Genomic DNA, 24,012 nt, shown 5'->3' on the forward strand with positions numbered 1-24,012 from the left:
TACATAGTTCCAGGGCCAGAGCCACTTGGCAGGGACATTTTGGCCTCAACTTTAAAGGGGGATTTTTTTCCACTTCCCCAGTTGAATTTGTTTTAGAAGGGGTTTCCCCACATCTGAAAATTATTTCAAGGGTTCCTCAGGTATAAAAAGGTTAAGAAAGGTTGTATTAAAGGAACACTCTCAATTTGCCTATTTAGGGCAAAGTGGCTGATTCTGTGTAAAGCCACCCTAGACCCACTGATACCTCAATCCTACTCTGCTCCTTTCCTTGTTGCAGCCAAAGCTAACTTCCCAGTGTCTCCAAGAATGTCAACTTCCCTTAAGATACAGTGCCACATGACAGAAGGAGCAATATCTCATCTCCCTTTAGGCCCAGGCATCAGCTGACACCAATTATTTAGCATCCTCTGCCAAGGAAGGAGTACCAAAGAAGAATGTCTGAGCGGGACAGTGATGGAATATAGGGGAGGATTGCAGTAAAACCTGTAGTTTTTCTTTCTACAGGTTTTGGAGAGCTGATTTTCTGTTTGTTGAAGCTGGAGTTTGTCTTTTAGGTCACAGAGTTGAAAAAAGAATATTATAAATGAGTGTCAGAAAAATGCCAGAATCCCTTATCTCTATGCTTGTTCCAGGTCAGAAAGCATCAGTATCACAACTTTCACAAATTAAAAAGTCAATAGAAAGTCAGCAGTGGCGCCCTACACAATTCTCTTGTAGCAGGTGTATTTTAAGTGTTTTCTTAAAGAAAACCTGTTGCACAATTCATGAGCAGGGTACTTTTTTATAAATATATAGGGTGTCATTGCTACCTTGATACTGATGTTTCCTTTAACGTTGTCCATTTCTCCAAGCATTGCGGAAATCAAGGATGACTTTCCTGAGCCAACACTGCCGACTACAGCGACTAGATGACCTTCTTTAATGTCCAGGTTAACACTGTACAAACAGAACAATACAGTCAATCAGAACTTATTATTTGTATGGATAGCAGAGCATTCTAGCAATTATATCATCCTGTAATCATAGAAAACACTATCTACATACCAGAAATGTCACCATCAAGGGAGAACAAACAAACTCTATTTATATAGTAGGATAGGTGACAATAGAGATTTATGACCCCAGTGCTACAAGGTCATATTGCCAATCACTAAATCACTGTGCTGCTCACACGCATATAACATGATGACAACATGATGAATGCCGTCTTACTTGTTCACCACTGGGGGAGTGTCCGGCTCCCAGGTAAAGGTGGCATCTGTGAAGCGGACAGCTGCGTCTGTGGATGAGAAATGACTACAGTATAAGAATTTAACCATTCTGACCAGCACTGTTATATAAAAAAAGCAAGAACTTACCAAGATCGGGGTCATTAAGAATAGTGGAGTTATCCAAGTCATCTCCTCCCAGGTACTTCTCCAACCGGGCACAGGAAACATTACTCTGTAAAAATATCGGTGTCATTACACTAATCAGTTTTATTTCCCATCTAATACCTCTTTGTTTATAAAGCAATTTGTAAATAGCGATGCCTTTTGATTCTAGACACAGTTTGCACCATGAATACTATCTGCACCCAGTAATTCCCCTGTGATTGTGTAGGTTTTCTCCAAGAGCTCCAGTCTTCTCTCACAGGTGCTCCAGAACCACCCACACACCCCAATCACAGGTGCTTCAAACCCATCCCATGGGTGCTCCAGAATACCCCCCTCCCCAACCCTTCTCCCACAGGTGCTTCAGGCCCCTCCTCAGAACTTCCTCTCACAGGTGCTCCAGAACCCTCCCCAGACCTTTCCCACAGGTGCTTCAGAATCCTCCCCAGACCATTCCCACAGGTGCTTCAGAACCCTCCCCAGACCCTTCTCCTACAGATGCTCAAGAACCTTCCTCAGACCTTTCCCACAGGTGCTCCAAAACCCTCTCCAGACACCTCTCCCACAAGTGCTTCAGAGTCCTCCCCAGACCCTTCTCCCACAAGTGCTTCAGAGCCCTCCCCAGACCCTTCTCCCACAGGTGCTTCAGAGCCCTCCCCAGACCCTTCTCCCACAAGTGCTTCAGATCCCTCCCCAGACCCTTCTCCCACAGGTGCTTCAGAGCACTCCCCAGACCCTTTTCCCAGAGGTCCTCCGGAACCCTCCCCAGACCCTTCTCTCACAGGTGCTTCAGAGCACTGCCCAGACCCTTCTCCCACAGGTGCTTCAGAGCACTCCCCAGACCTTTCCCACAGGTGCTCCAGAACCCTCCCCGGACCCTTCCCACAGGTGCTCTAGACTCCTTGCACAACCCAAGCACATAATGCTAGGTTAAAGGGTTTTTACCTTAGAAGGTCCCTGGTGTGTGTTTTTTGTCACTGGATAATTGTTAAATGCTAGTTTTTTAAATGCAAGTGAATGTAAAATAAAAATGTAAAAATAAAATGTTTCACAATGCAGTCCCTATGGTGAGATCTATGAAAGGATTTAATGGAAGATATATGAAGCTAATACAAGAAACAAAACGAATGCTTATGGTAAAATTGTATTAGTCTTTAGTTTTCAGTCAGATGTCAGACAATATTTTCTAATCTACGCTGCAAACATTTTTGTAATCCGATTACCTTCCCTTTACTGACCCTCTTTCTCTGTGACAGGGTATACTTGACTTACCTGCACCATGTTGGAGATGAGCATGGGCAACATGGCGAGAGGGAAGCGCAGAATATTGAAGAGTGAAATGGAGGTGAAAGCCCTTTCTGCAGTTAGGACATTAAGTGGATCCTGCACCACAAAGACAGCAAAACTGGCAACGGACACCTGTGAGAAGAGGATACCAGCATCTAGTAAACAATATTCACAGTCAATAATAATCTTATTCAACTGGACTTGTTCTGTAATGTTGAAGACGTTTCATAGCTTCTCCAAGCGTGTGTCGGGAAGATACCTCAGCATTTCTATCCATGCCTTCAAACACATTAATCTAATCACCATGGAATGTGTGGATGTAACTAGAACAGAGGGGCTTCCAAATTTCACAGTTCCAATCCTATTTTTGGACAACAAACATTTACATATTCCATAATGATTGGATTAAAAGTCTTAACGTGTGGATATAAATTTTAGGATATCTTCATGAGTCATTGAAGTTGCTTGAGATTCTACAAAACATCTTCGAGAACACAGAACAATTCCAGTTGAATGAGACTTACTATTATAAGCTATACCATGAGATACCAAGATTAATTATAACATCCTGAGGTAATTACTCAGCCCTGCAATAGTAGACTTTCAGATGCTGTAACCATATGGTATGATCCAGTTTGGGATATAAACTGGCAACAGATCTACATAATATCAGGCTGCTTGTACTTGGTTCTCTTTCTTAATTGTGAATTTCACGGGTACATGCATTAGTAGTGATAAATCGTTTTCTCATAGGTGATCAAGCTTCCATGGCAGTGTATGTATGGGTGGGGGTTTCCTTGATGGAGAAAATACATGATGCACATTGGCTAATTTGTGGCTTTGTAAAACAAAATGTTTTCTAACTTTGTAGGAAGTATTGATTTCTTTCAATTGTTACACTCAAAAGAAGAAACCAATGGAGATCAGAATTCCTGACTTCACTTGCTTCATGCTTGATCCAGGTATGTGACTCATTTACAAAGAGATGTCAGCTATGACAGCCTAGATATTTCTCTCATAATTGGTTTCCTATAAATGTATATGGATGTCTCCAGTTTGAAAGCTCAAACAGAACAATCCACATCCCTTTGAACTTGTGGGAAAATTAAACTGCAGAAAGTGAATGAAGAGGCAAACTGTATCTAAACCCTAATAATGAACATGGTGCACTAACACTACCACTTTTAACTGGTCCCAGGCATGGTTTAGCCCCTTGGGCCAGTTCATTTGTGTAAAGTGAGTGCTCCAAACCGCGTGGTGCACCAGCGGCAAAGAATATATACACAAGTCGAGGTAGGAGAGAACAATATATTGAGAGAGTTCCAAAAAAATACAATCAGGCTCGGCGGTTGAGCACAGACGACCATAGCCACTTATGAACAGCAGCAGAGGATGGTGACCGACAGGTTCTGCAGCGATGGGCGGAATGCAGCCTGACTGGTCCACTGGTCCTACGAGGAGATAGTGTAGTCCCCGCACTTTCCCTACTCCTCTGGAACCTTTCCCTGCCACTAGGCACTGTCCCTACCAGACAAGGGATCCTGTCCTTACACTAGCCACTCACATAGATTCTGTCCTGCCCAAAATGGATGCCAAGTAGGGTTGCCACATCATCCCTTTAATCCAGGACACATATTAATTACACAGGTTCTGAGGCTGATTTAATGCAGATAAGGCACCAAGTGAGTTTAATTACCACCTTAATCAGCCACAGAACCTGTGTAATTAATGTGTGTCCTGGGTTAAAGGGATGATGTGGCAACCCTAATGCCAAGGTCACATGGGGCACCAGCATCCACTCCTAGTGACCCCAGGAAGTCATAGAGGAGCCAAGTTCCTCACAACTTCCTTACTCTTCTGTATTGCCGCTTAGGACATGTGCCACCTACAGTGGGGAATACAGACTGAACCTGCCTACACATGCCTAGAACCAGTTAAGTATACTACACCCAGAACCACTTGGAGCAGGTGATCCCGGGAACAGTTTACTTGTGATCTGGTGCGGTTTTCCAGAGCACAGGTCTCTCCATAGAGAGCTAGGTAGTAAAACAGGGATCACTGGTCTGGTTAGCAGGGGAGTGTTCCCCCAGGACACTTTTAGGTGTTCTCGGGAACTTTTCCTTAGAAACCAGTGTGAGTGCAAACCAGCGGGCATATGGATGGGGGGAGAATCGAACTCAGGCATGGTTCAGTTAAACTGGCCCAAGTCTTGTCGAATTATACCTTTCCATGCTTTCTGCCTGTGCTGCCTGTTATCAGTTATAGTGTTCCCATCTCTCTTTTGCTCTTGATTACACAACACTTCCCCTTATGTTAAAGAGATTAAGAGAGCAGAAGGTGTTCTGTAGTCTTAACACACTTTTTTTAGAGTGGCAACTCTGCTTCTCCAAAGACACAGTACGTTTAATGAGCATTGCTACTATTGGACAGGAAATGTGTTACTGGCTGGATCGTTAGAGTATCACCAGAATAAAATAAAGGAGAAAAAGCCTTGAGAAGAAAACAAAATGCATCAATCACCTCTCAAGACCAGCAAAAAGCAATATATTTTTAGATAAAGTTAAAAAAAATTTCTGGATCAGACTTTCTCATTTATTGCATGCTGAGGAGGAAGAGGGGCTACACAAAGGGGCTACAAGGTGAAATGATGCCTCACATGGTCCTTGTTACTTCGGGCATGTGGACATAATACAAAGGAATCATGGTGTGCACACACAGATCATCTCATAGTTCCCTCCAATACATTTGAGTCATCGGGCCTGCATTAAGACATTGTGTTGACCATGGCACACCTGATGAACTATGAAGAGCATTTTGACTCCTCTCAACATCCCCTGTACCTTCTTCCTCCCGCAGTTCTCTGGCTGAATTTATCTACAAATGACCAGAGGTGGACAGATGAGGGGAATTACACAAGGAAAATGCAGTTTGTAAGTGTTGAGGCTTGATGATGCCCCCTTCATAGTTATACAGTTACATAGTAGGTGCGGTTGAAAAAAGACACAAGTCCATCAAGTCCAACCCATGTTAACCCTTTAATTGTGATACACTAGGCACTGTCCCATATGTGCCATGATTGTGAATACAGCACTATCAGCCAGATGTCAGTTCATACTTGTGCTGAGTACTTTAGCAGTATGTAACATTCACCCAACTTACCAGGAAAGGTGCACACGTAAAGACGAAAAGTGAAACTGAGAAGAGGTAGGCGAAACGTAACATGTTCTTCAGTTCCTTCTCACGAATAACCTCCACCTGCTTCTCAAATGATGTTTCCCAGGCGTATAGCTTCAAGATCTACAATAGAAGGCTCATGATATAACACAACACATCTTGGCAAATGTTCCACCGCTGTGATGTTCTTGTGTGTGTCAGCACCACAGACATAAATATATGTGGGAGAGGGAGCCGAGATGCTCAGTCACTGCAGGTAGGGGGAACTAAGTCATTGAATCACTGTTGGGAGAGGGAGCTGAGCTACAGAGCCACTGCTGGATAGGAAGCAAGGACATCTCAGTTAAAGAGTCCCTGCAAGAATGGGGGAGCTAGGTTCAACTAACGAGTCACTGCTGGGAGGGGGGAACAGGGGGAGCTGAGCTTCTGAGTCACAATTGGGATAGGGTGGAGGGAATAGGAGAAGCTGAGCTGCTAAGACACTGCTTTAGGATGGAGAGCTAAGCAGCTGAGAAAACTACTAAATACTACTCTAGAGCAGTGGTTCTCAATCTTGGTCCCCAAGTACCTCAACAGGCTGTGTTTTGGGAATTTCCAATACCAAGCCATTGACTCTGATTTAAAGCACCTGTGCAAGATAAAGGAAAACCTGAAAACACGGCCTGTTGGTGACTGAGGTTGAGAACCACTGCTCTAGAAGGAGGTACTAGTGTCAGACACTAGAGGAAGGATTTTTTTTTTTTTGGTAGTGCACTAGAATTATCAGCTGGTATAGTCTTTTTTATCATCTAGAAGAGGGTCATTTACTTATTGGACATTGGCATGCTCCGAGAGAGGTATATTTGGGAAAGTATAAAAAAGTCACTAAGGGACTCTGGGGGTTATATACGAAAGGCAAATCCACTTTGTACTACAAGTGCACTTGGAAGTACAGTCACTGTAGATCCGAGGGGGACATGCAAGGAAAATAAAAAACAGCATTTTAGCTTGCACATGATTGGATAATAAGATCAGCAGAGCTTCCCCATCATTTCAGATCTTCCCATTTATTTACAGCGACTGCACTTCCAAGTGCACTTTCAAGTGCACTTGCAGTGCACTTGTAGTGCAAAGTTAATTTGCCTTTCGTAAATAACCCCCTTTGTCAACCTGATGCAAGCCTTTAAATAAAGAATACACAAAAAAAGACATGAAAGAGGAAGCCTCAATGAGAAATTAATGAATATGACTTTGTTCCTAGTTAAGCCCATGTAGTAAGAATGTGCAAAGCTAAAAGTTGTGTTGCAGCTGGGTAATTCAGTGATAACCTAGTAAAGATCTGTGTTGGTGATCATTTGGGAAACACTACAGAACTACAGGACACTTGCATTAATACACTGTTAAGACATACATCGGCAGTCAGAGACATTCACTTTTATGGAGAATAATTAACTTTTAAAATAACTACGTTCCGGAACAATTTTTAGAGATTATATCATGTCATCCTTATTAAAACAAGCCATGTAGTATACTATAGGACATGGGAATAACAGCCTCTTCAGGGAACGGTGGCATTTAGTAGGGTGTTCAAATCGCCATTAGAGTAGCCATTTTCATGTAGGGATACTCCAAGGGTTACTTGGGGTTTCTTAAGCTGTTGCAGATTAACCATCCGTCTAACGGTGCATACATAATTCCAGTGCCAACGCTGCTTGGCAAAACCAGTGGCATTACCCAGTTATCTTTTTAACCGACAGTAAGGATGGCATTCTGATCACCACTATAAGGGTTGAATTTTTCCCACTGACCACCAGTGTAACAGACATTTCCCCATTGACTCCCAATTAATTGGTTTCAGTACAGGTTCTCCAAGACCTGAAAATTATTTTAAGGGTTCCTGTGCGGTAAAAAGTTTTGAGAAAGGCTGGCTTAGATGCTGTTCAGTAATGTGTGCAATGCCCTTGAAAATCCATCAGTGGAAGGTCAGGATGGTGAATTTCAGTTACACCTGTGCCCCTTTCACACACCCTTATGCCGCGTACACACGAGCGGACTTTATGGCAGACTTTGCCCGGCAGACGGGATTTCGTCTGACAATTCGATCGTGTGTGGGCTCCAGCGGACTTTGTTTGCTCAAAAGTTGGACGAACATGTTTTAAATCTATCCGTCGAACTCGAGTCCGGTCGAAAAGTCCGCTCGTCTGTATGCTAGTTCAACGGACAAAAAGCCACGCTAGGGCAGCTATTGGCTACTGGCTATGAACTTCCTTATTTTAGTCCGGTCGTACGTCATCACGTACGAATTCGACAGACTTTGGTGGATTGTGTGTAGGCAAGTCCGTTCATTCAGAAAGTCTGTCGTAAAGTCCGTCGAAAAGTCCGCCAGGCAAAGTCCGACCGTGTGTACGCGGCATTAGCCTACTTTGTATACACCCATAGCTGATCCAGAGAACAACAGGTTGGATGCTTATAGAATCTGAACCATACTGATCTATGGATGGAACCTCCAGTCAAAAATCTATAGTTATCCAGCAGGCAAATAAAACACAAAAGAAAGAGGTCTTCAAATATTTTGGGCTACTCTACAAAAAGGTTTAAAACAAAAAAGAGTGTCCAATTTTCAGCACATACTCTGTTAGGAATGTATCAAAAACCAAGATAACTCCAATAGGCAAATAGAGTAGTAAATCCACTACCCCACTGCGGCAATCAAAATGTCCATGCTTCACAGCTGGACAGTGGATAACTTTATAGATGATACATACATAACAAAACTATGCAGGTAAAAAAATACTAGTTTGCTTCTATTTCTTCCAGTATTAACATAGTCAGCAGATTAGTAACAGCTCTGACAACATAAGAATGCATTTTGTTTAACCCTTACCTTGATGCCATTGAGAATTTCATTCATTAGTTTCATACGTTTATCTTTGTTCTTCATGTTTTGTGTCTGTAAAACACAAAGTGTTATTTAAAAATGTACAAGTGATATATTACCCTATGCTTGCTTAAAGTGCTTGATAGCCGGTTAAATGTTTAGAGTGTCAGAAATCAAGTGTTAATGTTGCCAATAATGTACAGTAGAATACTAGGTCTGAATCAAATTGGACTGAGGACCACTTTGGATTATGTTCTTCACATTGGCGTCACTCTTATGCCGCATACACACGATCGGACTTTCCGACGGGAAACGTTGGATGTGAGCTTGTTGGCTGAAGGTCCGACCGTGTGTATGCTCCATCGAACATTTGTTGTTGGACTTTCTGCCAACAAATGTTGGCTAGCAGGTTCTCAAATTTTCCGCCAACAAAACATTGTCGTCGGACTTTCCGATCGTGTGTACACAAGTCCGTCGCACAAAAGTTCACGCATGCTCGGAATCAAGCACTCGGTCTTGTAAAACTAGCGTTCGTAATGGAGATATCACATGACTATTGAACTTCCTTTTTATCGGCTCGTCGTACGTCTTGTACGTCAACGCGTTCCCACGTTCGTAATTGTTGGCCAACATTTGTGTGACTGTGTGTATGCAAGACAAGTTGGAGCCAACAACCTTCGAACAAAAATCCACGGTTTTGTTGTCGGAAAGTGTACGGGGCATTAGAGTAGTGCATTATGTCCTACCTGAAATGTTTTAGATTTGGTGGCCAACACAGCATTGATGGGGATCAGCAGGATCATCACCCCTAGGCCAGCCAGAACTGCGATCTTGAGCTCTTGCCACAAAAAGACCACTGATATAGCGATTTGCATTGGTGATGACCAGATGAGGTGGATGAAGTTTGTCAGGTCCATGAATTTCTGAGCATCTGCAGACATCAGGTTCACCGTTTCCCCAACTGTCGACTCCTTCCGGATAGCATTAGAAACTGTCAAAGCCTGCAAAGGTAACAATCAAAAACAAAAGGTAGTTACAAAAAGTGGGACTCAAGCCGAAATTTCTTCTGAATCTGTATTCTTGTGAAATATAATTCTTTTAAATTGGTTTAAATTTTGGAAAGAAAAGGTGCGATTTTATTTTTAATTTTTTTTGTGAGTCGTGTCCAATTTTGGAGACTTCCCTTCAATTTCTGCCCTCCAGACACAACAAATAAAAAAAAAAATCTCTCCAAGTTCCCTATAGGACAGTTGTCACTTGAATAACTTCCCTATTGAAGATTTCCGCTCACATGTTCTGGAAACAACTGAGAATTTTGGATTCTCCCATTACTTTTTGTCCCAATGACAATGGTCACGAGGATATCCCCCCAGCAAAGTCATGGACTGTTGTAGCAGAGTTACCATTTACTCACTGTGCTCAGATGCAGACAGAGGTGCCTCTGGAGTTGAACTCCTGCCTAACACTAACTATGTTTAATAATGTCCCTTCCCCCCTCATTGCTACCTATGCTGCCTAACCTCTGTAAAAAAAAAGATGTGTATACTTACCTATTTTTGGACCTCTCCGGTCTGGTCATGTGATCCCCAGTGGCAGCTGCAGGGGAGAAGAGGGACCGCTCGACAATGGTTGGGAATTCCAGGAGTCATGACCTCACTTCATAGGCTTCCAAATTCCAGCCTTTGTCGGCGCTTCTCTTCCCTGCAGCTGCTGCTCACTGACTCAGGGGAAATGGAGCTGAGAATCATGTGACCGGACCACAGCGGAGTAAAAAGAGATAGGTATACACATCTTTTTTTACACAGGTTAGGCAGCATAGGTAACACAAGGGGATAGAGGGAACATTAAACATAGTGGTAGGCAGGAATTCCACTTGAACTCCTTTTCCCACAACTCTCTGGTTTCCTGAACACCTCCAGGGAAGATACGTTAATCTGCTTCCATTCCTTAGCAGCCCAGAAAGGCCACACTTGATGAGGCAGAGTTAGATGGGCATATGATCTGCAGCCAGGTGAGAGGCCTTCCATTGTCAAAACCAGTATGCGGGCAGCTTCTCCAGAAGACCCAAGTACTTTTGAGAGCAACTCAACTGCTACCAGAGTACTCCAGTACCAGTGGGCTGAGGCTTTGTTCTTGGGTCTTGGAATCCTCCAGCTGTTCACCTGTGTTACCAGAGCTACCCTGGACTTCCCTGAGAAGGACGCTGTTTATAAGGATAATTGCAGGAAGCTGTTTTCTGTACTGTTTTAGTGATTCTTAGCTTGATTCTCTGTAGTTATAAAGTTATAGAAGCTATGCTATGCAGCCACATGTTATCCTGAACGAGTCGCAGAAACATTGCTGTGAAGAGTCAATGTTTGTGTAGCTTTCCTTATTATGCTGTGTGTACATGTGTTTAGCCATCCTGAGCCTGTATTGCTTTTTTCATTAAAATTGTTCACCTTTTTAGTAAACTGCAAGTTACTGTTACTGTCTGTCAGATCATTTGGCTGATTACTCATTCTGTTAGAATGTAATAAAAACCTGACCAGGGTTCTAATGCTGGCCTTATATCTGTAGAACTTTGTTTGCAAGTTTGGACATTAAAGTGTAAAAAACAGTCATCCAACCATTCAATGGGGCCTTCATGGATTTGACTAGTTTTCATTCCAATACCAATATTCTACTTCCGGGTTAACTTTGAAAACTGCAATTTATAATTTTTCTCGGCTGGGAGGGAATTTAAAAAATGTGTTAATTTCTGTTGCATTCAATAAAAAATGTTCAATTCTTGCCCTTCAATTTTTTTACTTGCATTGGTAGAAACTGATTATTGAATCATCCCCTTTAGAGGATCACACAATTATTCTGAAAACAGCAACCCTCCGTCGCTCCAGCCCGCTCCAGCCCTCCACCACCCGCCGGTCACCCCCCCCTCCTCGGTCGCCAGCTGTCTTACCCTGTGTTGGAGATAATATGGGGCTTTGTGCAGCCTCCGTACCCAGGGATGCCAGATGAGGTGGGGGGGGATCGATGTCGATGTGGATCGATGAGGTGTCTGGGGTGTCACGGGGCCGATCAGTGTGTGCTCCTCTCTTCTGCAGCCACAGGAGGAGCTGACAGCACTCTGCATGGGGGGGGCGGGAGGATCGGATTTGGCGGCTGGTGGGTCAGTCTCTCGGTCCTCGGCCGTGCGTCTCTTCCCTCCTCAGCCAATGAGATCGCTTCTCCTTTCGGCCAATCGTGAAATGGATCTCACGATCCACTTCCTGATTGGCCGGGAGATGGATTAGTGTGAGAATACTGAATATTCTTTTGCTATTCTCACACAACTGGGTGGGCTTCGAGCCCACCCTATTTTGGAGCTTATTAGAGCCTCTGGCTCTAATCACGTGCTTCAAAAACACGCGGACGCATGGATAGAGAGGCCGCACCTGTGTGCCCCTAATGGACAGGCTGTCACTGGGTATAAGGTCAACTTAATTTACAGAGGTTTGTAACCTTTCCTTGCCCATTTTACTTTAGATACGTCCTTCCATGCACACTCAAACAAACGTAATGCTCCCTTGCCAAAACTAATGTGTACACTATTAAATTGGTTACTTATTAGCGGGTTCAGGTTCTCTTCAGTTACGAGGAATCAATGCCACCGACATTAACTGGTTTCTCAGTTAAAGGTAGCCAATCAGCACCACCAATATATAGTGCCTTGAAAAAGTATTCATATCCCTTGAAATTTTCCACATTTTGTCATGTTACAACCAAAAACTTAAATGTATTTTAGGCCCCTTTCACACTGCTGTGAATTGAAAGTCACACAATTTTGCTAAGGTTTCAGGGAATGCCTGTGTAAACTTGAGGTCTATGGACCTCATCTTGCATCAAAGTCAGACCAAAGAAGTGCAGGGACTACTTTGATATCGGTACGACTTGAAGTCACACAGATATGAATGGTTATCATTGGGAATCATGGGGTACGACTTGTCATGTGACTCTGATGTCCAAAGTCGCAGGAAAAGTTGCACAGGTGTGAAAGGGGCCTTATTGGGATTTTATGCAATAGACCAACACAAAGTGGCACATAATTGTGAAGTGGAAGGAAAATGATAAATGGTTTTCAAAACTTTTACAAATAAATATGTGAAAAGTGTGGCGTGCATTTATATTCAGCCCCCCTGAGTCAATACTTTGTAGAACCACCTTTTGTTGCAATTACAGCTGCAAGTCTTTTTGGGAATGTCTCTACCAGCTTTGCACATCTAGAGATTGAAATTTTTTCCCAAAATAGCTTAAGGTCTGTCAGATTGGATGAGAGCATCTGTGAGCAGCAATTTTCAAGTCTTACCACAGACTCTCAATTGGATTTAGATCTGGACTTTGACTGGGCCATTCTAACACATGAATATGCTTTGATCTAAACCATTCCATTGTAGCTCTGGCTGTATGTTTTGGGTCGTTGTCCTGCTGGAAGGTGAACCTCCGCCCCAGTCAAGTCTTTTGCAGACTCTTATACCCTGTACACACGATAGGATTTTCCGACAACAAAATCCATGGGATTTTTTCCGACGGATGTTGGCTCAAACCTGTCTTGCATACACACGGCCACACAAAGTTGTCGGAAAATCCGATCGTTCTGAACGCGGTGACGTAAAACACGTACGTCGGGACTATAAACGGGGCAGTAGCCAATAGCTTTTCTCTCAATTTATTCTGAGCATGCGTGGCACTTTGTGCATCGGATTTGTGTACACGCGATCGGAATTTCCAACAATGTATTTGTCCATTGTCGGAAAATTTTAAAGCAAGCTCTCAAACTTTGTGTGTCGGAAATTCCTATGGAAAATGTGTGATGGAGCCCACACACGGTCGGAATTTCCGACAACAAGGTCCTTTCACACATTTTCCATCGGAAAATCCTATCGTGTGTACATGGCATAACAGGTTTTCCTCTAAGATTGTTCTGTATTTGGCTACATCTATCTTCCCATCAACTCTGATCAGCTTCCCTGTCCCTGCTGAAGAAAAGCATCCCCACAACATGATGCTACCACCACCATGTTTCACGGTGGGGATGGTATGTTCAGGGTGATGTGCAGTGTTAGTTTTCCACCACATAGCGTTTTGCTTTTAGGCCAAAAAAGTTAAAATTTTGGTCTAATTTGACCAGAGCACCTTCTTCCACATGTTTGCTGTGTCTCCCACGTGGCTTCTGCAAACAGAACTTCTTATGGCTTACTTTCAACAATGGCTTTCTTCTTGCCACTCTTTTATAAAGGCAGATTTGTGGAGTGCACAACGAATAAGTGTCCTGTTGAGTGATTCTCCCACCTGAGCTGTGGATCTCTGCAGCTCCTCCAGAGTTACCATGGGCCTTTTGGCTGCTTCTCTGATTAATGCTCTTCTTGCCCGGCCGGTCAGTTTAGGTGGACGGCCATGTCTTGGTAGGTTTGCAGTTGAGCCATTCTCTTTCCATTTTCGGATGATGGATTGAACAGTGCTCCGTGAGATGTTCAAAGCTTGGGATATTTTTTTATAACCTAACCCTGCTTTAAACTTCTCCATAACTTTATCTCTGACATGTCTGGTGTGTTCCGTGGCCTTCATGATGCTGTTTGTTCACTAAGGTTCTCTAACACACCTCTGAGGGCTTCACAGAACAGCTGTATTTATGCTGAGATTAAATTACACACAGGTGGACTCTATTTACTAATTAGGTGACTTCCGAAGGCAATTGGTTCCACTAGATGTTAGTTAGGGTTATCAGAGTAAAGGGGGCTGAATACAAATGCACGCCACACTTTTCAGATATTTATTTGTGAAAATTTTTGAAAACCATTTCTCATTTCCCTTCCACTTTACAATTATGTGCTACTTTGTGTTGGTCTATCACATAAAATCCCAATAAAAATACATTTAAGTTTTTGGTTATAACATGGAAAATTTCAAGGGGTGTGAATACTTTTTCAAGGCACTGTGCATGAATCCTGTCTTGCAGCGGAGACCAGGAAGTAACTTGAAAGTATCACCTCTTTGATAACCAAAGGTAAAATCTGCTAAAAGGTAACTATTTTGGTTATGGTATTAGGTTTGGGTAGTGGGCAAGGTAAGCAGATAGGAAAGCTACCTTTGTTTTTTTAATATTCCATAGGTGTTTTCTTCATCTTCATCTTTTTCTTCATGGTTAACAAACTATGTCAAAGCCCTTTATGCAGCCCTTTGGTTAAAGCCAATGAGCTTCAGGCTGCAAGTTACTGAAGACCTTGCCTTTGGGAGTCAATGGAAAGAGTTCTTTTTTTTTTTCCTGAAGTACCTATTTAAAGTAGTGGAAGTCTAAATATAATTATGAGCTTGTACACGTTTAATGAGCTGAGATGGTACTCACTTTCTTGTATACAGCAGCCATCAGTGCTGTCCGCACCCGCATCCCCAAAACAAAACAGCCTTGGAAGTACTGCTGGAGACAAAGGGACTGAACTAATGCGGTAACCAAGAGCAAAGTGGCGTAGAAAAACCCCTTCCACTGGTATTCCGCTGGGTTGGAGGTGAACGAGATCATCACCCTAAAAGACAACAATCAAAAGACACATTTGACTCCATGGCTTTAATGAGACACAGGGTTCCTTTAAAGAAAAAAATAAGGCAAACAATGACATACAGTAGCAAAAGGCAACCAATCAGAATTCATTTTTCATCAGTTTAGTGGTGTAACCCTAATATGTGATTGGTTTCTGTGAGATTCTGGGCACCATGCAATAGATATGTGCAATTCATTCCGAATAAATTTTTTAACATATTTCAACAAATTTGTTAATTCTGAAATATCTGAATTACCAAAAACCTGTTTAAGGAGTTTTTTCATAATATTCAAAAATTTGTAAATTCGAAATTTCGTAAAGTCGAAAATTCGTAAATTTGAAAACCCGAAAATTCAAAAATCTGAAATAATAACTTAACTATTACTAACTATTAAATTATAGATATTGGAAATTTCCTTTCAAATTTGGCTGTTAGTGAATGTAACAAATACGAATTTATCCAAGTTACGCATTTTCCAAAATAACGAATGCTGGAACATAATGAATTAATAATAATAAATAGTAATAATAAATACTTTTATTATTATTATTAATTATTAATTTGTTCTGTTCTATTTGTTTAGATGCGGCATTCATTAATTCGGATAATTAGTATCTTGGATAAATTCGTATTCGTTACGTTCACTAATAGCCAAATTTGAACGGAAATTCCAATACCTATAATTTAATAGTTAGTTATTATTAGTTAATTATTCTTTTGAATTTTCAGATTTTCTTTCTTATTTTCTAATTTTCTAATTTACGAATTTATGAATTTACGAATTGCGATCATAACGAATGACCTGAAAAACGGAAAAAAAAAAACAAATGAAATGAAAACGAACAAATTTTTCAGCAATGCACATGTTTACCATGCAATAGGCAGAGCTAATAGCCACAGGTGCCTCCATAGTCTAATGTTTGATTTAAACTCATAAAGGGCTTCAAAAATTGGTACATTCTTTCTCCAGTTATACAGGCATCTACAAGCACTTCACCCAAAAAGTTTTTTTATCCTCGAGTGTTACTCACTTCTTATCTCAAGAGCTCTCTTCTACAACCAATTTTAATAATAATAATGAGGACACACTGGGTTTGATTTACTAATACTGGAGCGTGCAAAACCTGTTGCAGCTCTACATAGAAACCAATCAGCTTGCATTTTTTTTTCGTCAAAGCTTAATTGAACAAGCTGAAGTTAGAAGCTGATTGGCCACCATGTACAGCTGCAGCAGATTTTGCACACTCTAATTTTAGTAAATCAACTAAAACTAGTGCACACAGAATCTGGTGCAGCTCTACACAATAACCAATGAGAGTCTAGGTTTTATTGTCAAAGCTCAGTTGAAAAAGTTGAAGTTAGAAACTGATTGGTTACTATACACAGCTGCACCAGATTCTGTGTGCACCAGTTTTAGTAAATCTCCTCCGTTAGCTTACTACATTTCTCTCCCTACCTGACTTAATCACATTTTTTATCAGAGCTACAGTCTAATCTGCTACTACAACTGCTGCTGGCCAATCTCCCTTTGCTCTTGTGTGGGTCATTTTCTCTTTCAGATTTAGAATAATTCTGCCATCTTAGAGTCCTAGCCCACCCCCCCCCAAAAAAAAAAAAAAAATACCACCAGCTGCCACTGGACACAAGCATATGTGCCAGTTTGCATTTCCAGCATTCCAGGAATGTAACTGTTTTTTGAAACTGGTAAATTGATGGGTTTAGTTCCGCTTTATGATTTACTGCTAGGGCTTTGGGCTTTAGAAAAATGGCAACCTCCAGCAAGGATTAACAGTAGCAATGCTGGAGACAATTTACACACACTAATTTTGGTAGCATTATTATTAATGTGGAATGTATGTTCCTTGCTAAAGAACTTTTTTTTTTATCAAGTTATTATGGGCAAAGTTCTACTTTAAAGTAGAACTACAATCATAAATATTAAAAAAATAGATAGCCCAATAAAATAGAAGATAAAAAAATGCTTTTACCAAATACTCACCTTCAGTCTGGAGCTGTCCCCTGCTTTATTTCTAGATATCCCCAGTCTTGGTTGAATGACAGCCAGCATCATACAACCCACTTCTTCTGGGCCTAGGTTTTAATGTACCCCTCCAACCCCTTCCTTCCTTTCCAGCATGTAAATGAACAGCAAAGGAGAAGCAGCACAGTGATTAGTCCATCTGTCTCTGCTTTCTCCTCCTATGAGCATGTTCTGTCAGTCATAGGCGTGCGCAGGGGGTGTGCCGGGTGTGCCTTTATTCCCCCTGCTAATATTTCAACAAAGCCCCCCATGGGGCTCCTACATTTTTTTTTTTAATACCGTAATTAAAAAATAAAATGCTAAAAAATAATCAAAATAAAAAACTACTGACACCGTCCACTGCTTTACTTACACCAATCTCTGCCCTACTGAAATGTCCGCTGCTCTACGGACACGTGTACATGTTTTAATACAATTTACATTTTTTTTTTTTACATTTTTTTAGATTTGTTTATAACTGTAAGTATGTGTGTAAATATATATATACACACACACACACCCACATACACACACACACATTCCCCGCATCCAATTCGCATAGCAGGAGATTGTGACCAGCTCTCTATGGAGACGGTTCTCATATCTCCGCATTGGCTCCAGTGCGAATTGCACAGGGGCCCTGTGCGTCTTTTGGTCCATTTCAGGTCCGAATTCAGCCCAAAATTCGGGCTGAAATCGGACCTGAAACGGTGAATGGAGACTCACCGGACACCTGCTGTGAGCCGCTGCATTCTCCAATGTGAACCCAACCTAAAGTGTTTTATTACTGCACTTAGAAGCGCCTTCTTCTCTGCTTTGTAAGTTTCCAGCATAGCTAAATAACTGACCATGCGGTGTTCTCATGCTTAGTGTGGTAAATTTTAATAGGAAAGCAGGGACTGCCAGGAACACCAGGGATTTCACACAAAGGAAGCAATACAAAGAGAACAGGATACTTTTTCATACAAGTACATGGCACAGCAGCCACATATCAGGAATATAAAATGATGGGTTTGCCTATTCTTTAACTTTACATTAGGTATTAAAATGAGTGAAAAAGTGTGAGGACAGTACTCTAGCATTTTAAACCCTTTCAAGATCAAGGTTACAGTAGAATCCTACTTATTTTACCATATTTTAGGAAAATGCAAACAAGAGCAAAGCCTTACTTCAGGATCTGGGGGCTGACAAACACGAGAAGGTCGTGAATAAGTTTGAAGAACGCCGACTCAAGGAGGACACTGGAAAAAGTCTTAATGAGGGTCTTATAGAGCCAGGATTTAGGGTAATCTTTAGCTGTTCCATCTATAGATTCTTTCTTCTTTTTCCCTTTATTCTTTTCATCCTGCAAAAAAACAGTGAATCCTGATTATTTATCATCCGTTATACTTGCTCAAGGCTGTTGCTTTTCATCCCGGCACTGAACAAGTACACCAGGCTGGTCTCTGATTGCTGATAATTTGCCAATCTTGGAGCACCTCATTTTCAACCCAAATGAGGCAATGTCCTTAGCAGAGAAACAGATAGAGGTTCTAAGCTCTTACTTCTCCATTCAAAACTAAAAAAAAGAGGGGTTTGGCCATTAGATACATTTTAAAGTTGACATGGACTTCTGACTCTAGAGTACTTTTCTGTAGCTTGGCCTGCACTAGAAGATCATTCAAGGATTTTACTTCTGGATCAAGTAAACACCTGTTATTGATGAGCTGATCAAGCAGTTATTTTGCTACATGAACCAAAGTCATGAAAAAACAGACAGGAGCATCATTTAGAAGGCCAGTCCACCCGAAATTGCAATTCAAAGTGTGATAAATTCTCTAGCGTTAAACCTCCTAACCTCCTATATCTCTGAGGGACTCCACTGGTGGGCTCCCTGCACTGACTTTTCAGATCTGCACACCTGTTGTGCCCATTATTCTGCTGTTGGATTTGTAAATTATTTAATACTGAATACAACAGGAAATGCTGGAAAGGCAGATGGGAACATCCAAAACTCTCAGGTGGACAGGTTCAGAGTCTGAAATTATGGCAGGCTGTTCTCACTTTTTGGAGTATCCAAGACATTTAGGAATCTAGGAGGCAACACAGTCAAGCAGGCTCCACTGATAGCCAAAAAAACACTTTTGGGTGGACTGACCCCTTTAAGCAATACCTGTAGAAAGGGTGTGACAAAAGAGCAACTCACCAGAAGCACATTCTGACTTTGTGCTTTGCTTAGGCCATTCATTTCAATGCTGTTGCCCTTTTGCTTTCTCTTGTTTCTACGCTTCTCCAGCTCTTGCTTGGCTTTAGCGACTTCTCTCTTCATATGTTTGTCAAAAGAATCATAAATGACCTTAGTCTGGTCATGTTTATTTAATTCCCAAAGATCTTCAAGCTCTAGTGGTCGCTTATATCCAGTCAAAACAATCCTAAAAAGCCAACATAAAAAACACTGGTATTAGTGAATATTCTCCCTTAAAAGACTAGAAGTGGACATGGCACCCAAATTCTCATTGACTAGGTACACTTCTTACATGTTACATCAAGGAAACCTACACCCAATGGAAGGACATTTTCTAATTAAAAAGAGTAGTAAGCACAAATGCAAAATGATGGAAAAGTGCATTATCAATTTTTAAAACACTATATGGTCAAAGGCTTGTGGACACCTCGCCACCACCCCTTTATAAGTCTGTTAGACATCTCATTCCATAACCATAGTCTCAGCCAATGAGGAGAGGGAGTACCAGACACCCGAGCCTCTTGTGCAACATCGCTGGATCGAGATGGGCTCAGATAAGTATTAGGGGGGCTGAGGGGGGCTGCTCAACACAGAAGGTTTTTAATACTAATGCATAGAATGCATTAAAAGCAGAAGTCCAGCCTGAGCTCGTTTGGCTGGGCTTCTTTGTATGGGTCACAGGAGTGCAATTCGTTTTGCACTGTGACCCATTTTACACGCCACTGGAATCAGTCCAGGCACCACATCATCACGACAATAAAGTCTGGATCCGCCAGGTGCCTGGACTGATGCCTTTCTCCAGTGAGAGTGGAGGAGCAGAGAGGAGATCTGCTGATTGACAGTCGGCAGCTCTCCGCTCAGGGATCTGTGAGAACCGAGCCATCGGCGGTGTTGGATGGCTCGGTTCACAGAGCAGTGGCAGCTGGTGCTCAAAATTTTTGGTGGGGGCACAAACGAACTGAAAAATTCTGACAAATACTGAAACAAAAACATCAATTGCAGCCACTGTGCCCATCATACGCAGCCACTCTGCCAATCATATGCAGCCACTCTGCCCATCATATGCAGCCACTCTGCCCATCATATGCAGCCACTGTGCCCATCATATGCAGCCATTGTGCCCAGCAAAAGTAGCCACCTGTGCCCATCATATGCAGCTAACTGTGCCCATCATATGCAGCCACTGTGCCCAGCAAATTCAGCCACTGTGCCCATGATATGCAGCCAACTGTGCCCATCATATGCAGCCAAATGTGCCCATCATATGCAGCCAAATGTGCCCATCATATGCAGCCAAATGTGCCCATCATATGCAGCCTCTGTGCCCATCATATGCAGCCAACTGTGCCCCATCAATTGCAGCCTTTGTGCCCATAATATGCAGCCACTGTGCCCCGCAAATGCAGCCAACTGTGCTCCATCAATTGCAGTCTTTGTGCCTATAATATGCAGCCACTGTGCCCCCCCCCCCCCGCCCATCCGCTGCCCACCCACTTACACCTATGTGATGGTGGATCAGGCAGCGGGACAGGCGGCGGGCTGTGGTATGTGTAGCAGGACTGCATGTCTTCTTCTTGTTCTTTTTTTTCAATTATTTTATTTATTCCATCATAAGACAAGTTCAAATACATATACATATACAGTAGATCAGGCAAATATTACATCCATTATCACATTAAAATCATATCATGTAGTAAATTAATTTGCTACCCGGACACTACTCATCAGCAAAATATTCCAACCAAGAATCCCCTGTCCAACCATCCTGTAGTCTCGAACTCGTCTTAATCTATTTTATACAAAAGAAAACATTTTATACCAAAACAACAAAACGGCAAAAAAAAAAAAAAAAAAAAAGGGGGGGGGGGGGGGAGGGGAGGGGGAAAAGTCAAGCTCCTCCATGGAAATGTACCTCAATTGTGCTCATGTATCAAAAGGAGGATTGAGTTAAGAACCTTAAATTAAGTACTCTGTGCTCCATCAATTGCAGTCTTTGTGCCTATAATATGCAGCCACTGTGCCCCCCCCCCGCCCATCCGCTGCCCACCCACTTACACCTATGTGATGGTGGATCAGGCAGCGGGACAGGCGGCGGGTTGTGGGATGTGTAGCAGGACTGCATGTCTTCTTCTTGTTCTGCATGGCGGCCAATGGGATCGCCTCTACCTTCAGCCAATCAGGTGCCCAGTATTACATCCGGGCCTCCTGACTGGCTGAGAGGTGGTTCTGTGTTAGCAAAGCAAATATTCATTTGTTTTGCTAACACACCTAACACACCACGCCTATGGCTCTAATAAGGTGCTTCAAAAACACCCCCCCCCCCGTTGTAATTCAGACGCCCGGCAAGGGGCCGGACACCTGAATGGGAGTGGCTACAGCGGCCGAGGATAGACTCACGCAATGCATGAATCTATCCTTTGTACACAGAGGGGGTGGCTGGAGAGAGGGGGCGGCACCCGCGTGCCCCTAATGTACGCACCACCACTGGTGCAGAGGTGGCGGGGACAGATGCAGCATCGGACCATTGCTGCATCTACCTAGGTAAGTATTAATGGGCCAAAAAAAAAAAAAAAACCATACTTATCTTTTAAGATAAAAAACCTTCTGCCTTTACAAACCCTTTAATGTTGAGTTGACAACCCCCCTTTGTTGATTGCTCTGACAGTCTACCACTTTTCTGGTAAGGCTTTTCCACAAGGTTTTGGTGTGTGCCTGAGGACATTTGGGCTCATTCAACCAAAACAGCATTTGCGAGATCAGATACTGATGTTGAATGAGAAGACCTTGTTTACAATTAGCGTTCCAATTCATTCAAAAGGTGTTTAAAAGGGTTGAGATCTGTTCCTCCACACCAAACTCAGCAGACCATGACTTTTTAGAGCAGGCTAAACCAGAAAAGCAGACTTCTTCCAAAATGTAAATGCACAATTCTCTAAAATGTTTTTGTATCCCGTAGCATTAACAGCACCCTTCACTGGAAACACCTGAAAGGTACTTACATTTAGAGCAGTATGCACCCAGGGACGAATGCCCGGAATGCAGACTGCTTGTGTTCTGTGTATTAGTCCCTGGGTGCATACTTCCCTATATGCAAGAACTGCTAGATTGCACCATCCAGCCATGTCCAACTGCAGCAGCCATCAGCCTTTTTATAGACTTTTACAGGCCGCCTGCTGAGGGGCTGGATGGTGCACCTGTATCTCCCACCCACACCGAAATGTCGGAACCTCATGTACTAGGGCTTAACACCTTGTGTGCATGTGGCCTACGATAAGGCTGGCACCAGATTGTATGCTCAGAGCATAAACATGTCTGTTCAGCCAAAAGGATTATACCTGTTTATGTTTTGATTTTTCTACAGAACAAGTTTTAGTTGGATAAATCTTCTGATTCCTGTCTCATGTCTGGCAAGCCTAGTACTAGTGATTTGTCCAAAAAGTATTTTCTTTTGATTGAGCCCTGGTTCACACTGATGCAATGCGGGAAACGCACAAGATTCGCTGGGTTTACCTGTATTGCATCACACTGCTTGGCAATCCCACAGCGTCCATTCGATCTGCTGCGGGTGTCAACGTTAGATTAATGACACCCTAAAACAGATCGCAAAAATACAGTGCGTTTGCCAGAATCACATCACATGGGTGTGAACATCTATGCGATGCGATTCAGATGCGGTGGAAAAAGGGTCCTTTACAATCTTGGTGTGGATGCGATTTGAGCAGGGGCGTTGCTAGGTCAACTAAAGATCTGGGGCTAGAGCCCATAGCAGCGTGGTAAAGAAAGTCATATGCTTGGGTGGGCATACACATGTATATACAGTAATATATGTGCGTGTGTGTGTGTGTATATATCCCAGGAGAGCCCCCCACTTACATCAGGATCCCTAGGGAGTCCCCCCTTACATCAGGGTCCCCACAGAGCACCCCCTTACATCAGGGTCCCCAGAGAGCCTCCTCCTTACATCAGAGTCTTCAGAGAGCCTCCCCCTTGCTTCAGGGTCCCCAGAGAGCCCCCCTCTTACATCAGGGTTTCCAGAGAGCCCCCCTTACATTAGGGTCCCCAGAGAGCCTCCCCCTTAAATCAGGGTTCCCAGAGAGCCTCCCCCTTAAAATCAGGGTACGCAGAGAGCCTCCCCCTTAAAATCAGGGTCCCCTGAGAGCCTCCCCTTGCATCAGGGTCCCCAGAGAGCCCCCCACTTAGTTCAGGGTCCCCAGAGAGCCTCCCCTCCCCTTGGGGACCCCTGCAGAGACTTGGGGCTATGGGCCCCAGATTCGGGGCTATAGCCCCAAAGGCCACCCCCTAGTGATGCCACTGGATTTGAGCCACACAAAATCACACCGCACAGACATCACATGTGATGTGCAGAGGAATGCGGTGCAATTCCTGTGTAAATCACATGCAGTGTTTTGCGCACACCAGTGTGAACCTAGGCTGAGTCTCTTGCTAGATCATTACCCCATGTGTATACAGTACTACACTTTAATATAGCACTGTGCAATAAACCCGAGCAAACAATAAGCAG

General features: G+C 42.9%; 1 protein-coding gene across 1 annotated transcript in view; it reads right to left on the bottom strand.

The window, feature by feature from the left end:
* Positions 1-24,012, bottom strand: part of ABCC2 (ATP binding cassette subfamily C member 2) — a 95,866-nt gene that overhangs the window by 52,147 nt on the left and 19,707 nt on the right. Inside the window, exons 7-16 of the mRNA XM_073595767.1 lie at positions 19,452-19,677; positions 18,436-18,611; positions 15,053-15,230; positions 9,438-9,692; positions 8,698-8,763; positions 5,820-5,957; positions 2,646-2,792; positions 1,359-1,443; positions 1,213-1,279; positions 810-936 (exon numbers count right to left, since the gene is read on the bottom strand). Of these exons, the coding sequence (XP_073451868.1) occupies positions 810-936; positions 1,213-1,279; positions 1,359-1,443; positions 2,646-2,792; positions 5,820-5,957; positions 8,698-8,763; positions 9,438-9,692; positions 15,053-15,230; positions 18,436-18,611; positions 19,452-19,677 (1,465 nt within the window). The remainder of the gene's footprint in view (positions 1-809; positions 937-1,212; positions 1,280-1,358; positions 1,444-2,645; positions 2,793-5,819; positions 5,958-8,697; positions 8,764-9,437; positions 9,693-15,052; positions 15,231-18,435; positions 18,612-19,451; positions 19,678-24,012) is intronic.

This window comes from Aquarana catesbeiana, linkage group LG08 (genome assembly GCF_042186555.1).
Source record: "Aquarana catesbeiana isolate 2022-GZ linkage group LG08, ASM4218655v1, whole genome shotgun sequence".
Lineage (NCBI taxonomy): Eukaryota > Metazoa > Chordata > Amphibia > Anura > Ranidae > Aquarana > Aquarana catesbeiana.